A 25,332-nucleotide genomic window follows, 5' to 3' on the forward strand; every position below is an offset into this window, starting at 1 on the left:
GATTCTTGACTTAGTAGTGTTCTGAGGCAACTGAGGAGTTTTTTAACCTTTTTGCATTGCCCACTGGGTGTAGCTTCATCATTTACAGGCTTTACTGTATATATTTTTTTGCTGAAATTCCTGTTTTGATTCTGAGTTATTAGTCATTTCTGACTTTTATGAGCCTTTGCAGTTCCTGACGGTGAACAAGACTTTACTTTACAGTAATTAGGGACCGTCATTCTTCTCAAATGCATTCCTTTGAAGAGAACATGTGCAAACATAAATCCACTTTCAGCTAGAGCTCAGCAGGAGAAACTGCCATTACACATTTATTTATTACAACCTACAATGTTTCCAGGACTAATTACAGTGTGTTAGGATGGGGGGAATGGCAGCAAGTGGGAAAAATATATAAATATTTTTTATTTTCTGACTTTTTCCACGTGACAATTACATGATGTAGCAACACAGAGGGGGGGGGGGGGGGGGGGGGGGGGGGAGGGGGTTGGTGAGTAGTAATAATTCTGTGCCCTAAATTAGTCTTAGGACTGAAGAAAACCTGGAACATGTTTGGTCCTATTTTAGGAAGTTTGAATATTTTTATATGTCTGCATGAAAACTGCCAACAAAGTGCTGTTTATTATATTGTTTTTGCTTTTACACTTTCAGCTATAGCGACATGCCCCTGCGCACTGGGATGTGCGGACTAACCCCCATTTCTTTCTTTGCAGTCTGCATTGGAGGTGTGGCTGACTCCAATAGTCATTCACTCCTAGCTAACCTGTCTGTCCCATAGGCTGATTTTAATTAGTGCAAGTATAAGGCCTCTTGCACACGACCGTGTGCCTCCCGTGGCATACAGCGGGTCCGCAATACACGGGGCACCAGCCATGTGCATTCCGCATCACTGGTGTGGACCTATTCACTTGAATGGGTCCGCAAATCCGGAGAGGCGGAAGGAACGGAACCACGGAACGGAAGCACTACAAAGTGCTTCTGTGGTGTTCCATTCCTTGCTTCCGTTCCGCAAAAAGAAATAACTTGTTCTATCTTTTTGTGGAACGGATGGATCGCGAACCCATTCAAGTTGAATGGATCTGGATCCTTCCCGGCCGCTGCACGAACGTTGCCCGTGCATTGGGGACTGCAAATTGCAGTCCCCAATGCACGGAGTGGAACTAAATCATGTGTGTGCAAGAGGCCTAAAGCTGAAGCCTGCTCTCCCTGCATTTATTGGAGGCCATTTGGCACCAGTAGAGGTAAAATACAGAGTGGGTTCAGCATGCACGTGAAGCCTGCATTCCCTGAATTTAATGGAGGCCATTGTGGCACCAAAAGAAGTACAATATAGTGTGAGCTCAGCATGCATGTGGGACCTGCGGAGGTAGTATTTAGTGTGGGTTCCTGTCCTAAAGAGATCACCTTGTCATTGGCGGACAGGGACAAATAGTTTTGTACAAAATGTATTTGCCAAGAATCTCACATTTGTAACTTAGCATTAGTACATTTTCTATAGTTAGTTATGGCATGATTGTATTTACTTTATTATTTGTGTTTGCAGAGTGCTGTTGCATTATGTTTGTTTTTTCTTTTGCGCTTCCAGCCATGGCAACGTGCACCTGCGCACTGGGATGGGCTGACTAACCCCCATTTCCTTCTTTGCAAATTGTCAAAATACTGCTGTTTACAGATCTAATGTTATTTGTCTTTATTTAGTATTGCGTGTAGAGTATTGTCCTGATATCAATGGCTAATTGGTCTGATTGACTCATTAACAACTTAGTGTTGACTGTTGGTTTGTTAATTCATAAATACTTTGGGGGTCATTTATTAAACTGAAATATGCCTATATTAGGCGTATTTCAGGCGCAGATTGCGGCGCAACAGCTAGTTGCACTGCAATCTGCAATTTATCCCCGCTCACGCCAGATCTAAAAAAAGTGGGCGTGGCGTGGGAAGGGGACGGGCCGGCAGAACTCCTACATTAGTAAAAAAAAAAAAAAATTTTTCATTTACCCATGTTGCAACATGGGTGAGTAAAAGACAGTGGGACAGGGTTACTAATCCTATAGATTGTGTAAAATTAGCCAAATGATAAATCTGGTGCATTGCTAGACATTTTTGTCTAATTATTAGTTGGCTTACTTTGGGACAAAATTTTTCAAAATAATTGTGATGCAGTTTCATTGTAAACTGTTGTATATTAAAGGGGTTGCCCCACTAATATATTGTAGTTTTCCCACCAGCACCTGGATCTGAATTCTTTTTTAACTGCATGCAATTAATAATTTAGCATAGCCACTTAGTTATTCAATAAAATGTATCTGTATAGCGCAACCTGCTGGTTGTTATTTTTCTTATTTCTTTGTCCTGCTTACTGAGATTGCCGCACATGCTCAGTTCCATCCTTCAACTGCCTCCTAAGCTGTGATAGGGAGAGCATGGACACACCCACTTAGTTGCAGCAGAGCAGACACGCCCCCAGAGCTGTAGCAGAAAAGACACTCCCTTTGAGCTTTCAGCGTGATATAAATCCATCAGAGCAATGAATGGGGAGATCTCTGGATCCATGTGAGGTACAGCGCTGGTTCTAGTTTTGTTAGACAGAGGTTGTCATGTACTATATGATGTCTGATTTTCATTTTTTATATTATTCATGGGATATAAAAATACTGGAAATGTGGACATACACTACGTGCAGAATTATTAGGCAAATGAGTATTTTGACCACATCATCCTCTTTATGCATGTTGTCTTACTCCAAGCTGTATAGGCTCGAAAGCCTACTACCAATTAAGCATATTAGGTGATGTGCATCTCTGTAATGAGAAGGGGTGTGGTCTAATGACATCAACACCCTATATCAGGTGTGCATAATTATTAGGCAACTTCCTTTCCTTTGGCAAAATGGGTCAAAAGAAGGACTTGACAGGCTCAGAAAAGTCAAAAATAGTGAGATATCTTGCAGAGGGATGCAGCACTCTTAAAATTGCAAAGCTTCTGAAGCGTGATCATCGAACATTCAAGCGTTTCATTCAAAATAGTCAACAGGGTCGCAAGAAGCGTGTGGAAAAACCAAGGCGCAAAATAACTGCCCATGAACTGAGAAAAGTCAAGCGTGCAGCTGCCAAGATGTCACTTGCCACCAGTTTGGCCATATTTCAGAGCTGCAACATCACTGGAGTGCCCAAAAGCACAAGGTGTGCAATACTCAGAGACATGGCCAAGGTAAGAAAGGCTGAAAGACGACCACCACTGAACAAGACACACAAGCTGAAACGTCAAGACTGGGCCAAGAAATATCTCAAGACTGATTTTTCTATGGTTTTATGGACTGATGAAATGAGAGTGAGTCTTGATGGGCCAGATGGCTGGATTGGTAAAGGGCAGAGAGCTCCAGTCCGACTCAGACGCCAGCAAGGTGGAGGTGGAGTACTGGTTTGGGCTGGTATCATCAAAGATGAGCTTGTGGGGCCTTTTTGGGTTGAGGATGGAGTCAAGCTCAACTCCAAGTCCTACTGCCAGTTTCTGGAAGACACCTTCTTCAAGCAGTGGTACAGGAAGAAGTCTGCAAGGTAAGAAAAACATGATTTTCATGCAGGACAATGCTCCATCACACGCGTCCAAGTACTCCACAACGTGGCTGGCAAGAAAGGGTATAAAAGAAGAAAATCTAATGACATGGCCTCCTTGTTCACCTGATCTGAACCCCATTGAGAACCTGTGTTCCATCATCAAATGTGAGATTTACAAGGAGGGAAAACAGTACACCTCTCTGAGCAGTGTCTGGGAGGCTGTGGTTGCTGCTGCACGCAATGTTGATGGTGAACAGATCAAAACACTGACAGAATCCATGGATGGCAGGCTTTTGAGTGTCCTTGCAAAGAAAGGTGGCTATATTGGTCACTGATTTGTTTTTGTTTTGTTTTTGAATGTCAGAAATGTATATTTGTGAATGTTGAGATGTTATATTGGTTTCACTGGTAAAAATAAATAATTGAAATGGGTATATATTTGTTTTTTGTTAAGTTGCCTAATAATTATGTACAGTAATAGTCACCTGCACACACAGATATCCCCCTAAAATAGCTAAAACAAAAAACAAACTAAAAACTACTTCCAAAAATATTCAGCTTTGATATTAATGAGTTTTTTGGGTTCATTGAGAACATGGTTGTTGTTCAATAATAAAATTAATCCTCAAAAATACAACTTGCCTAATAATTCTGCACTCCCTGTATAGAAACGGAATGCACACAGAGTAACTTCTGTTTTTTTTGCGGTCCCTTTGAAGTGAATGGTTCTGCATACGTTACGCAAAAAAAAAACGGAACGGACACGGAAATAAAATACGTTCATGTGCATGAGCCCTTAAAAGTAGAGAAATTCAAATTTTGAAAATTGTTAATTTTTCCAGATTTTTGGTAAAAATTTTTATAAATAAAGGAAAAACATATTGATTTAAATTTACCACTGTCATGAAGTACAATGTGTCACTAGAAACAGTCTCAGAATGGCTTGGATAAGTAAACGTGTTCCAAAGTTATTACCACATAAAGTGACACGTCAGATTTGCAGAAAATGGCCTGGGCAGGAAGATGAAAACTGGCCCGGGGTAGAAAGGGTTAAATAAGTGTTTATGACCTCTTAGTAGTTTGGAAAGTTATTCGATGACCGTTTTTGGTCTAGTTTAAAACGTAGCATTTATTTCATTTTTTTAAAAGAAGTATATACGGGAAGAAAAAAGAAATAGGTGGTTAAAAATGAAATGCGGCTGGGCTCTGCAGCACTGGGATAATGTGATTACTTGTGAGTCAAATACTTTGTCAGCAGTCACTTTCCTCTATATTCTCTCTCTATCAGTCTCTGGGGATAAGATGTTTTCTCAGTTCTCAGCTTTCTGACTATTGTCTTTTGTATACTGAGATCTTAACTCTCTATCCCTATATACTGTGATTCTAGCGCTGTTGTCTAGTATTGTTTGCCTGTCCCTTCATTCACTAGTTTTCGCCTAGGAATGGATTCACCTTGCCGCTTGTGTCCGTGTACTAGATGCCTGCAGTGCACCAAGACTTGTCTTGGTGCACTTAGCCTAAAACCTAAATTGCAGCTCCCCGACATGTTTCACCACTGCTGTGGCGTCTTCAGGGGAAATGGAGCTACTATCAACACGAGCGCCATTTGAATCGATGTTTATAACTCTTGTAGGCGGGTCTTTTCTCTTCTATTCTCCAATAAGCACACGGCGCTCGTGTGACAGCAAGGCAATCTGGCCAATAACTTTCAGTCTTAGCGATTAGTCGATCATGAGTGTCACCAATGCCTAAAGGGGATATGCACCTGCGTGAGAACTTTTACCTCCGTATCAGCCTCTTCCGAACATCTGCGCATGTACTGTAGGCCAAGTCTCTCCGTCTGCGCTTTCCGTCTCTAAAAAAATCCTAAGAGGCACATGCGCTAGAACTTGGAAACATAGTACATAAACAAGAAGAAAATTATGTACATAAAACTTTTGAAAATGAAAGAAGATGTGTAGAGACATTGGAAGAACTTTTGAAATAGAGTGAAGGGTATCAAATCATCCCTGATCCCCCTTTCTCGACTTTAAAACCTAAGTTGAGAATTACCCCAAATTTTACACAATTTCAGGAGATAGAGACCTTTGTCCAACTAGTAACACAGGACATAAAATCACTAAAAATGAGAAAGGATCATATTGAATCAAATTTGAGTGTTCAAAAACATGAGGCCTTGGAAACCCTAAAAAATAATGAAAACATAATAATAAAACCAAGTGATAAAGGGGGCAACATAGTTATTCAAGATAAAGGAGACTATGTGGATATGGTCCTCAGACTTCTCAGAGATAAAAAAAAACCCCATATAAGGTTCTACCCAATGACCCCACAAAAGACTATCTGAATGAATTGAGAAACCTTCTTCTCGAAGCACGCCAAGAGAATATCATCACAAAAGATGAATACCAGTATTTATTCAATAAAAGCCCTGTAATCTCTACTTTCTATGCCTTACCAAAGGTGCACAAGAACAAGAAACCTATCCCAGGGAGACCCATAGTCTTGGGCAATGAAAATCTAACGCAGGCCATCAGCGAGTATGTGGGTCAAATACTGAGACCCTTTGTGACCACCCTACCCTCATATTTCAGGGACACTAAAGATCTCCTCCTGAAAATAAATGCTATCACAGTGACACCCAACACCATTCTAGCAAGCCTAGACGTAAAATCCCTTTACAGCAATATTCAGCACTCACTAGGAATACACGCGGTTGAATACTATCTCAATACAAGGAGCCAAAATTTAAAAAAACACAATGAGTTTGTTTTATCATCACTTAGGTTTATTTTGGAGCACAATTTTTTTGTTTTTAAGGGACACTTCTGTAAACAAATTAATGGGACCGCGATGGGGACGTCATGTGCCCCAACGTATGCAAATTTATTTTTAGGGTGGTGGGAAAATAATTTTGTTTTTACGGAAGCGATGTCGTCGTATGTCTGCCACATTATATTTTGGGGCAGATATATCGACGACATTCTCATACTATGGGATGGGGGCCAGTCACTATTTCACAAATTCACTCAGACACTGAATAATAATAATATAGGAATGAAATACACTTATGAAATTCAGGATAAGGAGATTGTGTTCCTTGATTTAAAAATAAAGAAAGCAGAAGATGGACATTTGATTACAGAGGTACACAGAAAACCTACCGCGACAAACAGCTATTTACATTGGAATAGCTGGCACCCGTCTCCCTTGAAAAGAGGAATTCCGACCGGCCAATACCTGAGGGCATGCCGTAACTGTTCCGATGAGACCTCCTTTAGAAAAGAAAGCGAACAATTGTTCCAAAGGTTCAAAAAGAGAGGCTATCCAACTAGGCCTCTAAAAAATGCATATAATAGAGCCAAGAGGTTGGATAGAGAAGAATTATTAAAAACAACAGCATCTAAAAAGAGTGAAGTCATTAGATGTATAGGGACATACGATGGATATAATAGAGAGATATGTCGTATTCTAAAAAAATACTGGCATATAATACTATCTGATAGGGACTTAGGTATGGTACTTACCCCATATCTATCGGTAACGTATAAGAGAGGCCCCAATCTGAAAGACCAACTGGTTCATAGCCATCTAGCAGAGGAGAGAATTCGGACTGGAGAAATAAGGAGAAGTATCGGGGATCATCACCATGTAGAGATTGCTCCTTCTGTAAATATATACCCCGTATCAAAAAGTTCACAAATCCTGGAGATAAAAAAGAATATGAAATCAGACAACTCATTACGTGTAGAACACAGGGGGTTATTTATATAGCCTCCTGCCCATGTCCTAAATTATATATGGGTAAAACTATACAGGAACTGAGACGCCGTATCTCAGGTCATCTGAGTACAATTGAAACTGATAAAGATACCCCTCTGGCTAGACACATCAAGTATATACATGGTAACAAGAGCTCCCTTCTACGTTTCTGGGGGATTGAAAAAATATCCATGGGACCAAGAGGGGGTAACTTAGACAAGAAACTCCTACAAAGTGAAGCTCGCTGGATCCACAGTTTAAATACTATGAGTCCATATGGATTGAATGAAGGTTTCTCCATTTATTTAAGAATCTATAAGATATATAATTTACAGCTAAAGTAGAAGGAAACCTAGAACACTAGATTATAATATTAATATAATATAGGGAAAATTAATAGTGAAGGAAAAAGAAGAAGGCCAATTACCATTCACAGTCAGGATTAGTCATAGATGTCTATTCTCAAAAATCTAAAAAAATAAAAAATGGACTATTTATCTACTGATATATTAAATATTATCAGATTAATAAATATCACAGTAGGATAGAAAAGTTGTAAAAAGGAAATAAATAAATAATAAATAAAGGTAGTAGAGAAGCATAGTGGATATCAGTCCCAGAGTCCATCGATGACCTAGTCAGCATATATGCGCAGCACCTGTTTTAAGATATGCGCAAGACACCATAAAAGGTATAGGATTGATATTTAAGACATATACATCAAGAAAGATAACATCGAATAGCAGACTGGGTTAGTAGATGTGCGCTGTAGGAATTCCATCAAAATAATTTTCTCCTAGGTTCTAGCGCATGTGCACCCATTCTGCCTCTATGTCATAAACTAAGACCTAAAACATGCGCACTAAAAAAGACAACATCGATTAATAGACTAAGTCAGAGGACATGCACTGTAGCAATTAGTGATACCTCTGAATAGTAGATGAAGTCAGAAAATCCATGCTCTGGGCCTCCACTTGGGATCTTTTGTGATTTGGAGACTGAGTCGGAGGGCATGCGCTGTGGGATTTTTCCTACGGACGAACTTTTTCTAAGTTCTAGTGCATGCGCCTCTACTTAGGATTTTTTTAGAGACTGAAAGCGCAGACGGAGAGACTTGGCCTACAGGACATGCGCAGATGTTCGGAAGACGCTGATACGGAGGTAAAAGTTCTCACGCAGGCGCATATCCCCTTTAGGCATTGGTGACACTCATGATCGACTAATCGCTAAGACTGAAAGTTATTGGCCAGATTGCCTTGCTGTCACACGAGCGCCGCGTGCTTATTGGAGAATAGAAGAGAAAAGACCCACCTACAGGAGTTATAAATATCGATTCAAATGGCGCTCATGTTGATAGTAGCTCCATTTCCCCTGAAAACGCCACAGCAGTGGTGAAACATGTCGGGGGAGCTGCAATTTAGGTTTTAGGCTAAGTGTGGCTGTGACTTAGTGACCATGTCTTGGTGCACTGCAGGCACCTAGTACACGGACACAAGCGGCAAGGTGAATCCACTCCTAGGCGAAAAATAGTGAATGAAGGGACAGGCAAACAATACTAGACAACAGCGCTCTTAGAATCACAGTATATAGGGATAGAGAGTTAAGATCTCAGTATACAAAAGACAATAGTAAGAAAGCTGAGAACTGAGAAAACATCTTATCCCCAGAGACTGATAGAGAGAGAATATAGAGAAAAGTGACTGCTGACAAAGTATTTGACTCACAAGTAATCACATTATCCCAGTGCCGCAGAGCCCAGCCGCATTTCATTTTTAACCACCTATTTCTTTTTTCTTCCCGTATATACTTCTTTAAAAAAAATGAAATAAATGCTACGTTTTAAACTAGACCAAAAACGGGAACCTATTAGCCTCAGGCTATTCGAACTGCAATAATTAATTCCCGGGTCCAAAGGGTCCCTGAAGTAAAAATTATTAGATAACCGGCACAAAGTGAAAGTGAAAGTACTAGTCACACAGTTAGCAAAACAGTTAACCCTTTGTGACAGAATGGCTCAATATTTTTGATTGCGTCCAATTGAAAATCTGATAAAAAATGAGTAAAATGCAATCCTAAACAAAAATTGTCTCCAATGGTGTACTTAGCCTTTAAGTTATACAACTCCTTGTTGGGCTAGGATCATTTCTCTAAATCTAGATGTGCCAAATTGGCCCACATTTTGTTGCAGTTTGCACCAAAATGTAGATGCACTCACATTAGTAAATGTGGGCCACAGTTTTTCACTAACAGAGAAGTGCTGCAGATTTTTGGAGTATTATGTTCTCAGGACCATATTCTTACCAGTCAGTCAGGTAGAACAGTCTACCGTGAACCTTGTAGTCTGTAATTTGTTGTAGGAATCTTGGGCTGAGACTCTTAACTTCAGTGGAGAATTTATTTGATTACTAGAGGATGGAGGAGAGAGACATGGAAACTGTTATGGATCTTGAGAGTAGAAGGTAGACTCAAAGGGAAGGTAACATTAATTTGTTAAAACAATTTGTGGATAAAGTTTCTTACAAGCTTTGAGGCTGAAATTCTTTGTGGAGCCAAAATGTATATTTCCTGGAGTGATGTTGGGGGTAGGACACTTGTGTTTGACGCTGGGGTGACCGAAAAAATAGTGAACAGTGAACCAAAGGTAAAAATTGAGATAAATGCACATAAATCATGGTAAAGATTTCATGGTCAGGATTTTTCCATCACTTGCTGACTCTAAAGGCATCTCTCCAAGTGGGTCCTGCTCACATTCTAGGACAGGTTGCTGACAGACAGTTTAAATAATTCCTGGAGAACCCATTTAGGATTATTTTTGTTTTATTGCACTGAACAGTATCTTCATAGAGAAGGCTGTTTCACTGCTGCCACAATTCAAACCGGCGGGTGGGTGGCAGGGGTAGCAGGGCTCACTGACTTTCTTTATGGGTGAGTGGGGTAGAATACTCAATGACATAGTTGTTAACATAATTTTGGACATTTAAGTCCCACTCCCAGGAAAACCCTGAAACCACCAGGAAACGCCCATAAACTGCCTATTTTTGGGTAAATTTGTACAAACCACACCCTTTTACTTTCCCAGGATAGTTACAGCTATGCTATTGGTGAGCAGAGGAAGCAGGACTTGCAAGTCTTCTCTGTGAGTGGACTGGGAAAGCAGAACTCACAGGCTTTCTCTATAAATGAAAGCAGGACTTACAATCTCTTTAAAGCTGCTTTCACATGAGCGAGTTGTACACTCCGGACTCAGAGCATGAGTATAAGGCCTCATGCACACGACCATTGTTTGGGTCCGCATCCGAGCCGCCGTTTTGGCGGCTCAGATGTGGACCCATTAACTTCAATGGGGCTGCAAAAGATGCGGACCGCAAAAAACGGCACGGTCGTGTGCATGAGGCCTAAGACCGCTCCCGTCCTGAACTTCTAGCACTGGCAGGGTCACATAGCATTATATTGATTTATGATGCTGTGTAACCCTTACAGTTCTGGAATTTTCTAGGTAACAGTGAAAGCATTATGTCACTATTATCTAATACATTCCAGAACTGTAAGGGTTACATAGCATCATAAGTGTGACCCTGCCAGTGCTAGAAGTTCAGGACGGGAGCTGTCTTATACTCAGGCTCTGAGTTGGGAGTGTACAACTCGTTTGTGTGAAAGCAGCCTAATAGTGGGTGGTATAAGTAGGACTCACAAGCTCTTTCTATGAGAATCAAGGAAGTAGGACTCACAGGATTTGTCACGGACTTGTCGAGGAAGCATGATTTAGTCTAACTCAATGGATGGGCAGAGGAAGCAGTACGGGTAAGGGGATAAGCAGGACTCACAGGCTCTCTGACAGAAGAAGGACTCATAGGATGTATGAGTGGACAAGAGAAGCAGGGCACACAGGCCTTCTCTTTGTGTGGGGGTGTGGAAGCAGGAATCACAGGCTTTCTTTGAGTTAGTGGGTGAAGCAAGACTTAGAGACTTGTTCTGTGAGTGGATGAGGGAAGCAGGACTCTGGCTTTTTTATGATTCGGTGGGTAAAGTAGGATTCACAGGCTCTCTTTACGAGTGGGGAGGGAGCAGGATCCCTATGAGCGGTTGGCAGAAGCAGGACTTATAGGTTCCGTGAGTCGGCAGGGGAATCAGGACTGACAGAATTTCTTAATGACTGTGCAGGAGAAGTAGTACTAGTAACATAGTGACATAGTACATAAGGCCAAAAAAAGACATTTGTCCATCCAGTTTGGCCTGTTATCCTGCAAGTTGATCCAGAGGAAGGCAAAAAAAAAACTTTGAGGTAGAAGCCAATTTTCCCCACTTTACGGGAATAAAAAGTGCCTTCCCGACTTCAATAAGGCAATCAGAATAACTCCCTGGATCAACAATCCCTCTCTAGTAGCTATAGCCTGTAATATTATTACACTCCAGAAATACATCCAGGCCCCTCTTGAACTCTTTTAGTGAACTCACCATCACCACCTCCTCAGGCAGAGAGTTCCATAGTCTCACTGCTCTTACCGTAAAGAATCCTCTTCTATGTTTGTGTACAAACCTTCTTTCCTCCAGACGCAGAGGATGTCCCCTCGTCACAGTCCTGGGGATAAATAGATGATGGGATAGATCTCTGTACTGACCCCTGATATATTTATACATAGTAATTAGATCTCCCCTCAGTCGACTTTTTTCTAAAGTGAATAACCCCAATTTTAATAATCTTTCAGGGTACTGTAGTTGCCCCATTCCAGTTATTACGTTAGTTGCCCTCCTCTGTACCCTCTCCAACTCTGCTATGTCTGCCTTTTTCACAGCAGCCCAGAACTGTACACAGTACTCCATGTGTGGTCTGACTAGCGATTTGTAAAGTGGTAGGACTATGTTCTTATCACGGGCATCTATGCCCCTTTTGATGCAACCCATTATCTTATTGGCCTTGGCAGCAGCTGCCTGACACTGGTTTTTGCAGCTTAGTTTGCTGTTTATAAAAATTCCTAGATCCTTTTCCATGTCAGTGTTACCGAGTGTTTTACCATTTAGTATGTACGGGTGACTTGCATTATTCCTTCCCATGTGCATAACTATACATTTGTCAGTGTTAAACCTCATCTGCCACTTCTCTGCCCAATCCTCCAATCTATCCAGATCCCTCTGTAGCAGTATACTATCCTCTTCAGTGTTAATTACTTTACACAGTTTAGTGTCATCTGCGAAAAATTGATATTTTACTATGCAAGTTTTCTACAAGATCATTAATAAATATATTAAAGAGAATAGGGCCTAATACTGACCCCTGAGGTTCCCCACTAGTGACAGTGACCCATTCTGAGTGTGTACCTTTAATAACCACCCTCTGTTTTCTATCACTCAGCCAGTTACTTACCCACATACAAAACATATGTTTTCTCCCAGTCCAAGCATTCTCATTTTATATACTAACCTTTTACTCCTAGACTTTCTATAGTAATTGGCTGGTGAAGTGGGACTCTCAGGGGGAATTTATCAAGAGGACAATATTCAAAGTTAGTTTTGCTTGACTCTGTGTTGGAGTACTTTGTGCCACATTTATCAAATGTCACAGGTTGTTTGATAAATTGGGCTTGTCCTTAAACCTAACACTTCTGTTTAGCGAAACTACTTCCGTTTTCGTACTCTACCCTCCTCCTGGAGTGAGATTGCGACTTTTTAAAAAAGTGGCTGTGACGAATACCGCACCTCGCAGCCCCAGCTGATGTCAACTACATCGAGCTCACGTGGTACGGTTTCATAACTGGTTACCAAGACGTGATGTTTCACCCTCCCTGGGAGTAAGTAAGGTCAGCTTCGCAAAGTTTACACAGACACCTCCTGTCCACGCAGGCACAGGGAGGCCTGGGAAGAGAGAGAGAGAGGCTGGTCCACGCTACCTCTAGTGTGACTCCACACTCGCTCACAATCCTGACAAACTGAGAGGGCCTTTTCACTGCCCCAGTGAAACTGTGCCCTGTCAGCCCGGTAGACTGCCACCAGTTCCTTGTTAGATATAAGCCCGGTCCGCTAGCGGGATTATATCAGGTCGAGAACCAACCCTAAGTAGCATATAACTAGGCCAAAGCATGGACGTGGGGATTCGTGATCGAGATACAAGAACAGCGTAAGATTTAATTATATATTTAATTGCCTTAAGGGCGCACTAGACATAGCACTATATACACAGAGAAGATATACAATGGTCAGATGTGCAAATACAGATGACGTGGTAAAAACAGAGCAAAAGTCAGTTACCAGGTGGATGAGTAGTCGTTTGTGTTAGGATGATTAGTTCTTAGTTGCTGTAATCCTTAGCTGTAGTCACACGGGGGAAGTGATGTTGGCAGTTCTAGGTCTCCCCAAACACATTACTCGATGTGGCCCCCCTCAGAGAAAGACTCTGGCCTGCATAGGCCTTTTCACCTGTAGTCGGCCACTCCCCTCCCTCCTCCTGGGAGGACCCCTTTGTCCGGTAAGGCAACGCAGACTCCAAAACCCCATTATGGATCATAGCTCCTCACCAGAAGATCAGAGGGAGATGGTTCTGGCAGCATGGTATCCAGCTGGGTTCCGGCTACAAGTGGAGACCAAACATGGCGCTGTTATTAGGTTCCTACTAGGAGATCTCTGTATCTTCCCTTCCTGGCACCCGACCCCCAAGCGGCGACCAGAGGTATGTCTTGGTCCCCGGGTCATAGATATGTAACTGGTTTATGCCTGTGATGAACGGGCAATTCATAATTCCTTATGAACCCTCGGTTCCATGATGTCTGATGGGTTCTTTTGTTCATCCTGCCAGAGAGGTTGAGTTGCCAGGGTGGCTGAGTGGGGTGTGAACTGTAAACATGTGGTCGCCCTTTGAAGCAAGAACCCCCTGTGGAGTTTTATTTCCTCTGCCCACACCTAGAGCAAATGGCCGGAATAAAATCATAGCTCCACATTCCTCACAGTGGCAATGATAAATCTGGAGTGAAACTCATTAACATAGATGACCACATCCACTTTTCCACCCATATTACAAAAACTGGAGTGTCAGGGCTGAGGATGGGGAAAACCCTCAGCCGTGCGATGTTAAACGCATGAGGGCAGCTGCTTGGCCAGGACAACAGAATTAGGGAGCAGGTCACCTCCTACAGCGTCCCTAACTCTGACCCTGAATCCTAACTGTATGAGCCGACCCAGATAGTAGGAGGGCTCATACTCAGGAACCTCGGGTTCCTACTAGCCCTCAGCAGATCCCTGAGCTAGGAGCTGGGTAAGACAACCTGTTCATCCTAGACACAGAGGAACAGTAGTCTAACCTGGCCAAGCTGCAAGTAAAGGTGAACATCAACAGCATATGGATATGGCAGGCGCATGAAACCACTTCCACCACTACGTGCCACAGACACACTGACTGGAACCCGTGCTCAACTGCTGTTGTCCACACCAAACACAAACACAAAAGGACACAGCACACAACACATATCACACAGGTAACCAGGACATCCATATCTGCACTAAACAGAAGACCATAAAAACATCTTCTAACATCAGACATATAGTTTTATGACCACAAGGGTGGCCCTCACTGGCAGATGGTATAAGACCAGGATGATGACTCCAGCTTACCACAAGGCTGGAGTACCCCTCAGCTTCAGGTCTCAACTGAGGCTAAAGTAGCCCAAGTAGCCACACTGACACAGACACACAGTGGAAAGGGAATTAACCCTTCCAACACCAGACAGGGTAGTGAAGCCACTTAAAGGGAAAGTGCACACACAAATAAACCTTGTGCACACCAAACAGGGAAAGTGCACACATATAACACAAGTTGCCACAGGCAACCGCATGCATAGACAGTGAGCAGCCCAGCAACAAGCTCAGGCTGCTACAGTGCCAACAACACCATGTTGCCAGCGGCAACCGCACGTGAGGCTAATAACTTACAGCCCTCAGCTGCGATGAACAACCAACTGACCGCTGGCAACTGCATGCGAAGTCTAAGAGTCACGACCATCAGCATAGTCGTGACATGGAGTGAGTGGTGTAAAAATGCAAAAAGTCCAAAATTTTTGCGCAAGTGAGTGCAAAAAAGTCGCAAAAGCCCTATTTTGTGACTTTTTGACTCCAGAATTCTGGAGTGAAGGTATAATAAATCAGGGCCTCGGTCTTTTGCCTCATTTACTCGTCAGTGCTTTGTTCAGTGACTTCCATCAGTGATTGTGAGCCAAAACCAGGTGCAGCTCTAAACACAGAACAGGTGCCGATCTTTCCCTTATACCTTACATCTGTGAAGGCTCCAATCCTGGTTTTGGCTCACAATCACTGATGGAAATCACTGATCATAACACTGACATGTGAATGAGACTTTTATCAGTGGGTGGGGTAAGCAGTACTCACTGGCTTTCTCTAGTAGTGGGTAGGAGAAGTAGAACTCGGAGTAATTGGGTGGGGGAAGTAATACTTTCTGACTTTTTCTAAGTAAAGGCAGGCGAATCAGGACTCAAAGGGGGTCATTTACTATGAATCCCATGCTAGAAACTGGCGTAAAAATTTGCAAAACTAGGGTTTTCATCTATTTGAACGCCATTTTCCCTATATTTAGGTGCAAATTATGTTTTTATGCTGCCCTCACCACTTTATGAAAAGGGGGCTGGTGTGGGCAGGGCCATTGACCCTGGCACATTTACTGAATTCACATAAGCAGGACCCACTAGCCTTCTCTATAGGTCCTGGTAATATGTACACAGTTTATATGAAATAAAATTCTGAATAAAATAATAGAAAACAATATATTTTTTTTTAGCTGAGCCCCTCTCCTGCTATCATATGCTGCCCCCTCAATACAGACCTATCTGCGTAAAAACATTTTTAACAGAATTTTATAATAGAGCGATATTATAAGTGGATAGTCTTTATTTACAGCAGTAAACTGTAAGGTCTAATTAATTAATAAAAATTTCTACAAAAAGTGGTTTCATAAAACGCAAGCATTTATTTTTTATTTTATTTTTGCCTAAAATGTCTCAGTCACATGTCGACCGCATACATTTTAATCAGACGCATTACTTTTCATTTTGTCTCCCACAGTGATTGATATTTGACTTTGATGTCTTTGCAGATGGAGTTTACAGACCAGAAGTGGTGACGGTCAGTACTGCTGTATCGGTCACCGTCCACAATAAAACTGCTATTGCTGCAGGTAGGACCATGTCTCCGGTTCTTATTTGTTTCACCATCATCTTGTAATTTTTTCCAAAATGACAAAATACTTTTTAGTTGACAAGAAGTTTTTCCAAAATTCCAGTATTTGGTATACAGTTTAATGTGTTTTTCCCTTTGAAAGTTTGGGAAAATGTGTAGCAATTTTTCCATTTCCAAATCCAGCTTGTGAACAGAGATTGGCTCTGGCTGCAATAGTGCCAGTCATCACACTGATGCTCCCTAGGTCAGGGCTGGGTCTGATGTTGGGGTGCCTTTGGTGTTATAAGTTTGGTGTCGGTGTAAGGCAGGAGATGTATGTGCAGTGACTGGCTTGTGGTGCTGGAGTCAGTAACCAGGCCAGTTGTAGAAAATAGACAAGTCTCTCTTCACTAAAGTGCAGAATGGGAGCTGTAGTACATTCAACAGTATTAAAACACAATTCCAAACAATTCACAGTGTAGGCTATAGGCTAGGATGGAGATTGTAGTACTCCTTCTATCTAGCTTTCCAACGTCTCTTTCTTCTCTTCAGAATCTAAAGCTGGCAATTACGCTCTTGCAAGTCTGACTGTAATTCCCAGGCAAGGGGTACAGGATTGAGATACGATGGAACGGATCTAAATTCAACACCTAACTTTTTACAAGGACAGAGTTAGGATTATTAACGGTGACTGATCCATACAAAGATATGCTGGCACATGACAACGCATTAACATATTAAATAACATTAGATAACAAGAACACTTTGCAAGTACCCTATTCTGGGGTACTGCACATGTGCTGTCCGTCATACAAAAGTCATTTTATTTTGATGCTTCATTTAGAGACAACGAATTTCCCTGATTTTAACTTACGCATTAGAAGGGAAATTCATGAGTGGGTTATTGGCTATTCACTCGGGGGCCCCTATTGTACTGCTTTGACCACACATTTACCCTAACTCTCCCAATAAGACACAGAGACCAGAGTTGGATAATAATGGCCACAGCAGCCGTTTATTAACATAAATACAACAAACCATAAATCATATTACATTTTCTTACCCATGACGAGGGAGGTCCTTGAAGCCCCAAATTCGTTAAAACACAGGTCACCAACAAACTGGCACATCCGTCTTGCCTCCAGCCGTAAAGCACCAGCTCGGAGACCACCTGACGGACGCCTTTTATCCGAGCCAACTGTCCAACCATGGGAGTCCAGCCCCACCATTGAGGCCCTCCCATTCACCTGAAGCATCCTTACCACCAACTTCGAGGACCTCCCACCGCCACGACTGCCGCGACATAACACACACGTACAACACATAACAACCCATGCCCCAACCCAAAAAAACGCCACCTTTCCCCTAAGGCCTTCACCAAGGGAGGGAGGGTGGGAGTTTGCTTCTTCTCCTAGATTTTAAAATCTAAAATGGCTCCTACACTCCTCCCCTTGATATAACCTCCCTATACCACCCCTTTCTAACTCCACCCACCGCAATTCCTACAGCTACTTAACCCTATCACCTCTGGCCCCCTCATGCCAAAACCCCTCATGACGGCCTCCCCTAACTGTCGCCCAGTACGGCCTCACTTGAGTGGGTTATTGGCTATTCACTCGGGGGCCCCTATTGTACTGCTTTGACCACACATTTACCCTAACTCTCCCAATAAGACACAGAGACCAGAGTTGGATAATAATGGCCACAGCAGCCGTTTATTAACATAAATACAACAAACCATAAATCATATTACATTTTCTTACCCATGACGAGGGAGGTCCTTGAAGCCCCAAATTCATTAAAACACAGGTCACCAACAAACTGGCACATCCGTCTTGCCTCCAGCCGTAAAGCACCAGCTCGGAGACCACCTGACGGACGCCTTTTATCCGAGCCAACTGTCCAACCATGGGAGTCCAGCCCCACCATTGAGGCCCTCCCATTCACCTGAAGCATCCTTACCACCAACTTCGAGGACCTCCCACCGCCAACAACGCGCAACCTGACTCAACACCCTCAGAATTGCGCGTTCCTCCACACACCCAACGCTCGCTCGATTCCTCCTTGAAGCCCCAATGACCACAAATCAATACCAACGGCATTCAAATGGACACCATCGGCCCTCCAAAACGCCCCCACTCCAGCCTCCAGCTCCGAATGCCGCACTGCCACCGCCCCATTCCTGGCCAGAAACTTACCCACTGCCCTATTAACCTTTATCCTTGCCTTATTGAGTCTCTCAACTGAACGCGCCCCACGCCATACCTGCCTAGGCACGATGTCTGACCACACCGTGACCATGCCCGGGAATAACGACCACAACCGTAACAGGTCAAACTTAATATCCCTTAATAGCTCTCTAACGGGCCGCCCCCCCAAATCATTCCCACCCACATGTAGCACCAACACGTCCGGCGCTCTACTCAAACGTACATAACGATGGACCTCCCTTAACACCCCTTGCCACAACATACCTCTCATCCCCAACCATCTGATAACCGCGACGTCCCTGTCAAACCCCAGCTGCCGACCCTCATGACGAACATCGGCCCTCAAAGCACCCCAGAACACGAATGAGTGCCCCATGATCCAAACCAACGCGGAACCGGAATCTGAAAAACAAGACAAGGCAACACAAGACACATCAGTCAATGCCCTCCTACAACATTCCCACCCGCACATAGGACCTAAACCTAACAGATTCCCATCTACCAATCCTCTTGATTACCTCGTCACTCATGCCCCACCTGGCCGCCTCCGTCGCCGCCCCTATCCTGAACGAATGCCCCGCAAAGTCCCCCGCTGTAATACCCAACTCCTGCAAACAACGCCTGAACACTGCCAGAAATTGGTACCGGGACAAATACGAACCATCCCTGTGCCTCAACAACGGACCCAATTCAGCGCCACCCAAAGCTGTATACTCCCCAACACACCGAACCGGACACATCGCACAACCCGGAACCTCAAACAACCTCACAAAGCTCCCCTTACCTAACTTGTCAGTCTTAGACCTACGAATTTTTATCACCACCCTATCCTCCAACAACCCCACATCCTCCTTCAGCAGCCCGCCACCAACAACCCGCACACTTTGACATACCAACTCGCCAATCCGAAACGCTCCAAAAAACGCCAAAGAAAAAGCTGCCCTAAACAGCTTCACCTCCCAACCTGAACTACCAACCAATTCCAACCGCGTGCCTAATCTTAATAACAAATCAAACGAGACCGGCCTCCTTTTATCTCTGACCCTCTGACCGCGCCGCCAACCCCTCAACACCTGCCTCACTAAAAACGTCTTGGTCACATCTGCCAAACCCCTCAATTTGAAGCCAAAGGCCAGCCCAGCAATCCATTTATTCAACTTTGACACCGACCACTCCAGTTCCCTCACATGCCCCAAAAACAACAATAACGGAATATCCCCCTCATCAACGTGCGCCCCCAACTCCTCACACCAATCCAGCCACTCCCCCCACACTTTACCGTATGCCAACCATGTTCCGGTACTCATTGAGTCCCGAAGGAGACCGTCTATGATACCTCCAACATCTCCCACATGGACTCCGGACATTCCACTCCCTCGGCATCCGCTCCTGGCGCCAGTTGCCGAAACCGCTCCAGCTGAGAACGAGAAAGGGCATCCGCAATATTATTAAAAATACCTGGCACATGTACTGCTACCACCCAAACATTACGCGACAAACAGACCAAAACCAAATGCTGTAACAATCGAATAACCGGCGGCGAAGACGCCGTCATACCATTAATGGCCTGAACCACCCCCAAATTATCACAGTGAAAAAGGATCTTTTTATCTCTAAACCGATCCCCCCACAACACCATGGCTAGAACAATTGGAAAAAGCTCTAACAATGCTAAATTCCGAACCCATCCCCTCTCCACCCAGCTAATCGGCCACCTACCCGCACACCATTGCCCATGACAGTACACACCAAATCCCGAACCGCCCGCCGCATCCGAAAACAACTCAAAGTCAAAATTATCCACAGCTGCCCCCAAAACCAAAGTCCGACCGTTGAACTGCTGCAAAAATTCCCCCCACACCGCCAAATCCCCTTTCAATTCCTTCCCCAACCTTATAAAATGATGCGGGGCCGTAACGCCTGCAGTAGCCCCCGCCAACCGACGACAAAAAATTCTCCCCATTGGCATAATCCGACATGCAAAATTGAGTTTCCCAAGCAGCGATTGCAAGTCCCTCAACCTGATCTTAGTCGATATCCTAGCCCTCTCCACCACTAAACGTAAATCCTGCAATTTATCCTCAGGCAACCGACATTCCATCCTTTCCGTGTTGATAACAATACCCAGAAAACTCAATTCCGTAGTGGGACCCACCGTTTTTCCCTCAGCCAACGGGACCCCAAATAAACCAAAAACCGACTCCAAAGTGCTAAGTAACAACGAACAGACCCTAGACCCCGCCGGACCCAAACAAAGAAAATCATCCAAATAATGAATAATGGATGAACAACCCGAAACGTCCCTAACCACCCACTCCAAAAAGGAACTGAAAGCTTCAAAATATGCGCATGACACTGAACACCCCATTGGCAAACACCTATCCACGAAATAACCCCCTTCCCAATAACAACCCAACAAATGCAAACTGTCCGGATTAACAGGCAACAACCGAAACGCAGCCTCAATATCCGTTTTTGCCAACAACGCCCCCACCCCCAGTTTTCTCACCCACTCTACAGCCGCATCAAATGAAGTATAAACCACTGAACATAATTCAGGGTCAATACCTTCATTGACCGACGCACCTTTAGGATAGGACAAATGATGAATTAACCGAAACTTGTTCGGCTCCTTCTTGGGTACAATCCCCAAAGGTGATACCCTCAAATTGACCAAGGGGGGACTCAAAAAGGGGCCATCCATGCGCCCCAAAGATACCTCCTTCGCCAATTTTTCAGACACCACCCCGGGATGCTCAAGTGCCGAACGCAAATTTTTTCTCCCTGCAACCACCGGTACCGGAAACGAGGGGATACAAAAACCTTCCGTAAAACCGACCCTCAAAAATTCCGCCATCCCTTGATCCGGATATCTATTTAGGAAGGGGCCCATCTCTGCTACCCGCACCGGTGTCAACCCCTTTTCCACCTGCCTCGCCCCCTTTTTGCCTACCCCCTCTGAAACAACGACTGAATCCATGATTCCCGCCGCATGCGGAACATTCATGCTTAAAACGACACTTTGCCCCAAACCTGCAGTTGCCCTCGTTAAAGAGGAAGCAAAGCCCTTTTGCCGACGCCGCTGAAAAGGACGCCTGTCCTGAACCCCCCGACTCCCCCCGAAAGGACTGCACCGCACGCACCGGAGCCATCACCCGCATCCATAACCCTATGTCCTTATGGTCCCATCTAATTGTACTACGCACCGCCATCCTCTGTCGGAACTGTTCGTCGTACCGCAACCAACCCGTCCCCCCGTACACACGAAACGCTTCCCCAATCGCATCCATATAGCAGAAAAGCGCCGAACAACACTCCGGCTTCTTTTCCCCTACCACACTGGCTAAAATAGCGAATGCCTGCAGCCAATTAGAAAATGTCCGCGGAATAAGACGAAACCTCCGTTTCTCCTCCTCCTCCTTCTTACCCTCCTCCTTCTTACCCCTATCTAAATTAAACCTCTCCAGGGGGAGCAAGGAAAATATTTCCACATACTCCCCCTTCCAAATGCGCTCCCGCACTTCCATTTTTAAGTGCGCCCCCAAAGGACCCTCAAAGCAGACATACACTTCCCCCCGCGCCGTGTCGTCCACTTTTGCCCTATCATCCTCCCCCCCAACCTGCGTCTGAACGGACACCGAATCTCCCACCCTGCTCGTCACACTGGCCGGACCACCACTAACCCCAGCCCCCACTCCCCATGCAGGCACAGGAGACATTCCCGCCCCCCCAAAACCAGCCACCCACCCCGCCAAACTCTGAAAAAGCTGCCCCAATCCCTTACCTAAATCACCTTGTGGCCCCCCACCTCCCCCTTGGCCACCCGTCCATGCATTAATGATACCACAGTTAGCCTCACCAAGCTGCCGGGGGGCTGTGAACCCCGCAGCCGAAGGTCCTGCTTCCTGATGATCTTCCTCCTCAGCACGAACCTCTTCTTCTTGCGCCACCAACATCCCAGCACCTGGCCTGCTGGATGTGCCATGGTCTTCTCCCCTCACACGATGGGCGGAGCCTCCGCCATGTCGCCCAACTGTCTCCTGTGGCCTGTGCGCCGCCGCCATCTCACTGCCCACAGCCACGACCGCCTGCTCATCTCTCCCACGCCGGGCGGCCTCCCCCGGACTGGGGGCACCCGCCGCACCTGGTCCCGCATCCACCGCTCTTACTGCCGGAGGCGGGGGAGGGATCCGCCCGCCTGTTCTAGGGCTCCGCCGTGCATATTGATTCCTCCCACGTCGGGAGGGTCTGGCAGCAGGCACACCACCGCCCTCCCTCAGTGAAGGGTCCCCGAGGGGGCTCTGCACCCGGCGCCGAGCTCTGGGGGTCGCCTCAGGACTAAGGCGCGCCGGCGGCCGTGCCCGCCGCGGCCGTCTACCAGTTGGCGGTGAGCTGACACTACTCACCGCCGCCCCCTGCAACACACCAGCCACCTGGTCCTGCAGCCATTCGGGTCCCCGGGTCTCCGCCGCTGCCCGCAACTGCTCAATTAAAACCTCAATCTCCATCAAGCTAGTTTGCTTCTTCTCCTAGATTTTAAAATCTAAAATGGCTCCTACACTCCTCCCCTTGATATAACCTCCCTATACCACCCCTTTCTAACTCCACCCACCGCAATTCCTACAGCTACTTAACCCTATCACCTCTGGCCCCCTCATGCCAAAACCCCTCATGACGGCCTCCCCTAACTGTCGCCCAGTACGGCCTCACTGAACTGACATTAATGTGGATGTCCTCCTTCAAAAACATTTTGAATCGTTTTACTCTTGATGGGTCCAAAAATCTGTCCAAAGAATTTATAAGAGAAAAATTATGTCTACCTAAAATCACCACTAGGTGGAGTTCACTGCATACAGACTTCCACAATGCCTGTTGAGCTGTCTGCGGCAAGCTTTTATTGTGTTACCTTATGGATTTGTGATGGGAAGCAGGAGATTTGGACTCTGCATCAGAGAAACGAACCTCATACCCCTGAAAGGATAAATTATGGAATTAGTTAGCACAGAATGTATGTATAGAAACACTCGCACTAGTCCAATTTGCTCTGTCTTCACACCGTGTACTTGAGCTCAGACACTGATCTGCAAAATCTCATGGGAGATGTGGGAAGCTATGGTCCCCTTTAGGGACAGCTCTTAACATATGCAACTCGCCGCCCTCCAGGGCCCTACCGCGTCCCAGGCTTAGTGGAATGCTGAGTCGCGTGGTGCGGCCTATATGTGTCACGGTGCTCCTACCTGGATACAGCGGGACCCCAGACGTAGACTCAGAAGCAAATAAAGGGGGAATTGTTGAGTTAGGGGATGAAGAATAACTTTAATCCAGACCTTGGTAAAATTTAACAGCAGCTTAACTTGAGTAAACTTGATTTCACACAATATTCAGGCTTTTCTTACATTCAGGCTTTCTCTTGGTTCCAGCAGGCTTTGGCATAAACTGGCAGGTAAACGTGATAACTCTGCTTTCTCTTTTTCTCTGCTGGGCTGACAGGCTTGCTTAATAACTCTGCTTTCTTTATCTCTGCTGTGCTAAACTCTGCTTGGGTCTGGTTACTGGACTTTTGTTCGGGTCTGGTATCCTTAGATTGGGGTGCCTTCGACTGTCATTTCCCTCCTGACACTCAGTAAAATAAATTAGCATGGAGTCCGGGTGCTCTACAAGCTACTTCCCTTTTGTGGCTCCTGCTCCAGCCGAAGAATACTTTCCTCTGGCTGCTACTACTTTCAGGTCTTCTCAGCTCCAATATGGAGTCACACGGGCGAGAATTTTGCGTGGATGCAATGCGTGAGGTGAACGCATTGCACCCGCACTGAATCCGGACCCATTCATTTGGGGCATTCAATGGGGCTGTGCATATGAGCGGTGATTTTCACGCATCACTTGTGTGTTGTGTGAAAATATCAGCATGCTCTATATTGTGCGTTTTTCACGCAACGCAGGCCCCATAGAAGTGAACAGGGCATGCGTGAAAATCGCACCGCATCCGCACTTGCTTGCGGATGCTTGCGATTTTCACGCATGGTTGCTAGGTGATGATCGGGATGGAGACCCGATCTTTATTATTTTCCCTTATAACATGGTTATAAGGGAAAATAATAGCATTCTGAATACAGAATGCTAAGTAAATTAGGGATGGATGGGTTAAAAAACATGCCGATTTTTCTCACGCGCGTGCAAAACGTATTAAAACGCTTTGCACTCGCTCAGAAAAATCGTGCATTTTCCCACAACGCACCCACATCTTTTTCCCCAACGCCTGTGTGAACCCAGCCTAAGGCTACTTTCACACTGGCGTTTTGGTTTCCGTTTGTAAGATCCATTCAGGGCTCTCTCAACCGGTCCAAAACGGATCAGTTTTGCCCTAATGCATTCTGAATGGAAAAGGATCCGCTCAGAATACATCAGTTTGCCTCCGTTCAGTCACCATTCCCCTCTGTAGGTCGGACACCAAAATCAGCATTTTGGTGTGGATCTGACGAAACTGAGCCAAACTGATCCGTTCTGACACACATTGTAAGTCAATGGGAACAAATCAGTTTTCTATGACACAATCTGGCACAATAAAAAACGGATCCGTCCTCTATTGACTTTAATTGGTGTTCCGTCTTGGCTACGTTAAAGATAATACAAACACATCCGTTCTGAATGGA

The 25,332-nt window shown here is 44.9% G+C and overlaps 1 protein-coding gene across 4 annotated transcripts in view; it reads left to right on the forward strand.

Moving 5' to 3' along the window:
- Positions 1-25,332, forward strand: part of CACNA2D4 (calcium voltage-gated channel auxiliary subunit alpha2delta 4) — a 234,855-nt gene that overhangs the window by 80,270 nt on the left and 129,253 nt on the right. For all 4 annotated transcript variants that reach the window (XM_044281372.1, XM_044281371.1, XM_044281373.1 and 1 more), the window contains exon 26: positions 16,411-16,491. In XM_044281372.1, the coding sequence (XP_044137307.1) occupies positions 16,411-16,491 (81 nt within the window). The remainder of the gene's footprint in view (positions 1-16,410; positions 16,492-25,332) is intronic.

This window comes from Bufo gargarizans, chromosome 2, assembly GCF_014858855.1.
Source record: "Bufo gargarizans isolate SCDJY-AF-19 chromosome 2, ASM1485885v1, whole genome shotgun sequence".
Lineage (NCBI taxonomy): Eukaryota > Metazoa > Chordata > Amphibia > Anura > Bufonidae > Bufo > Bufo gargarizans.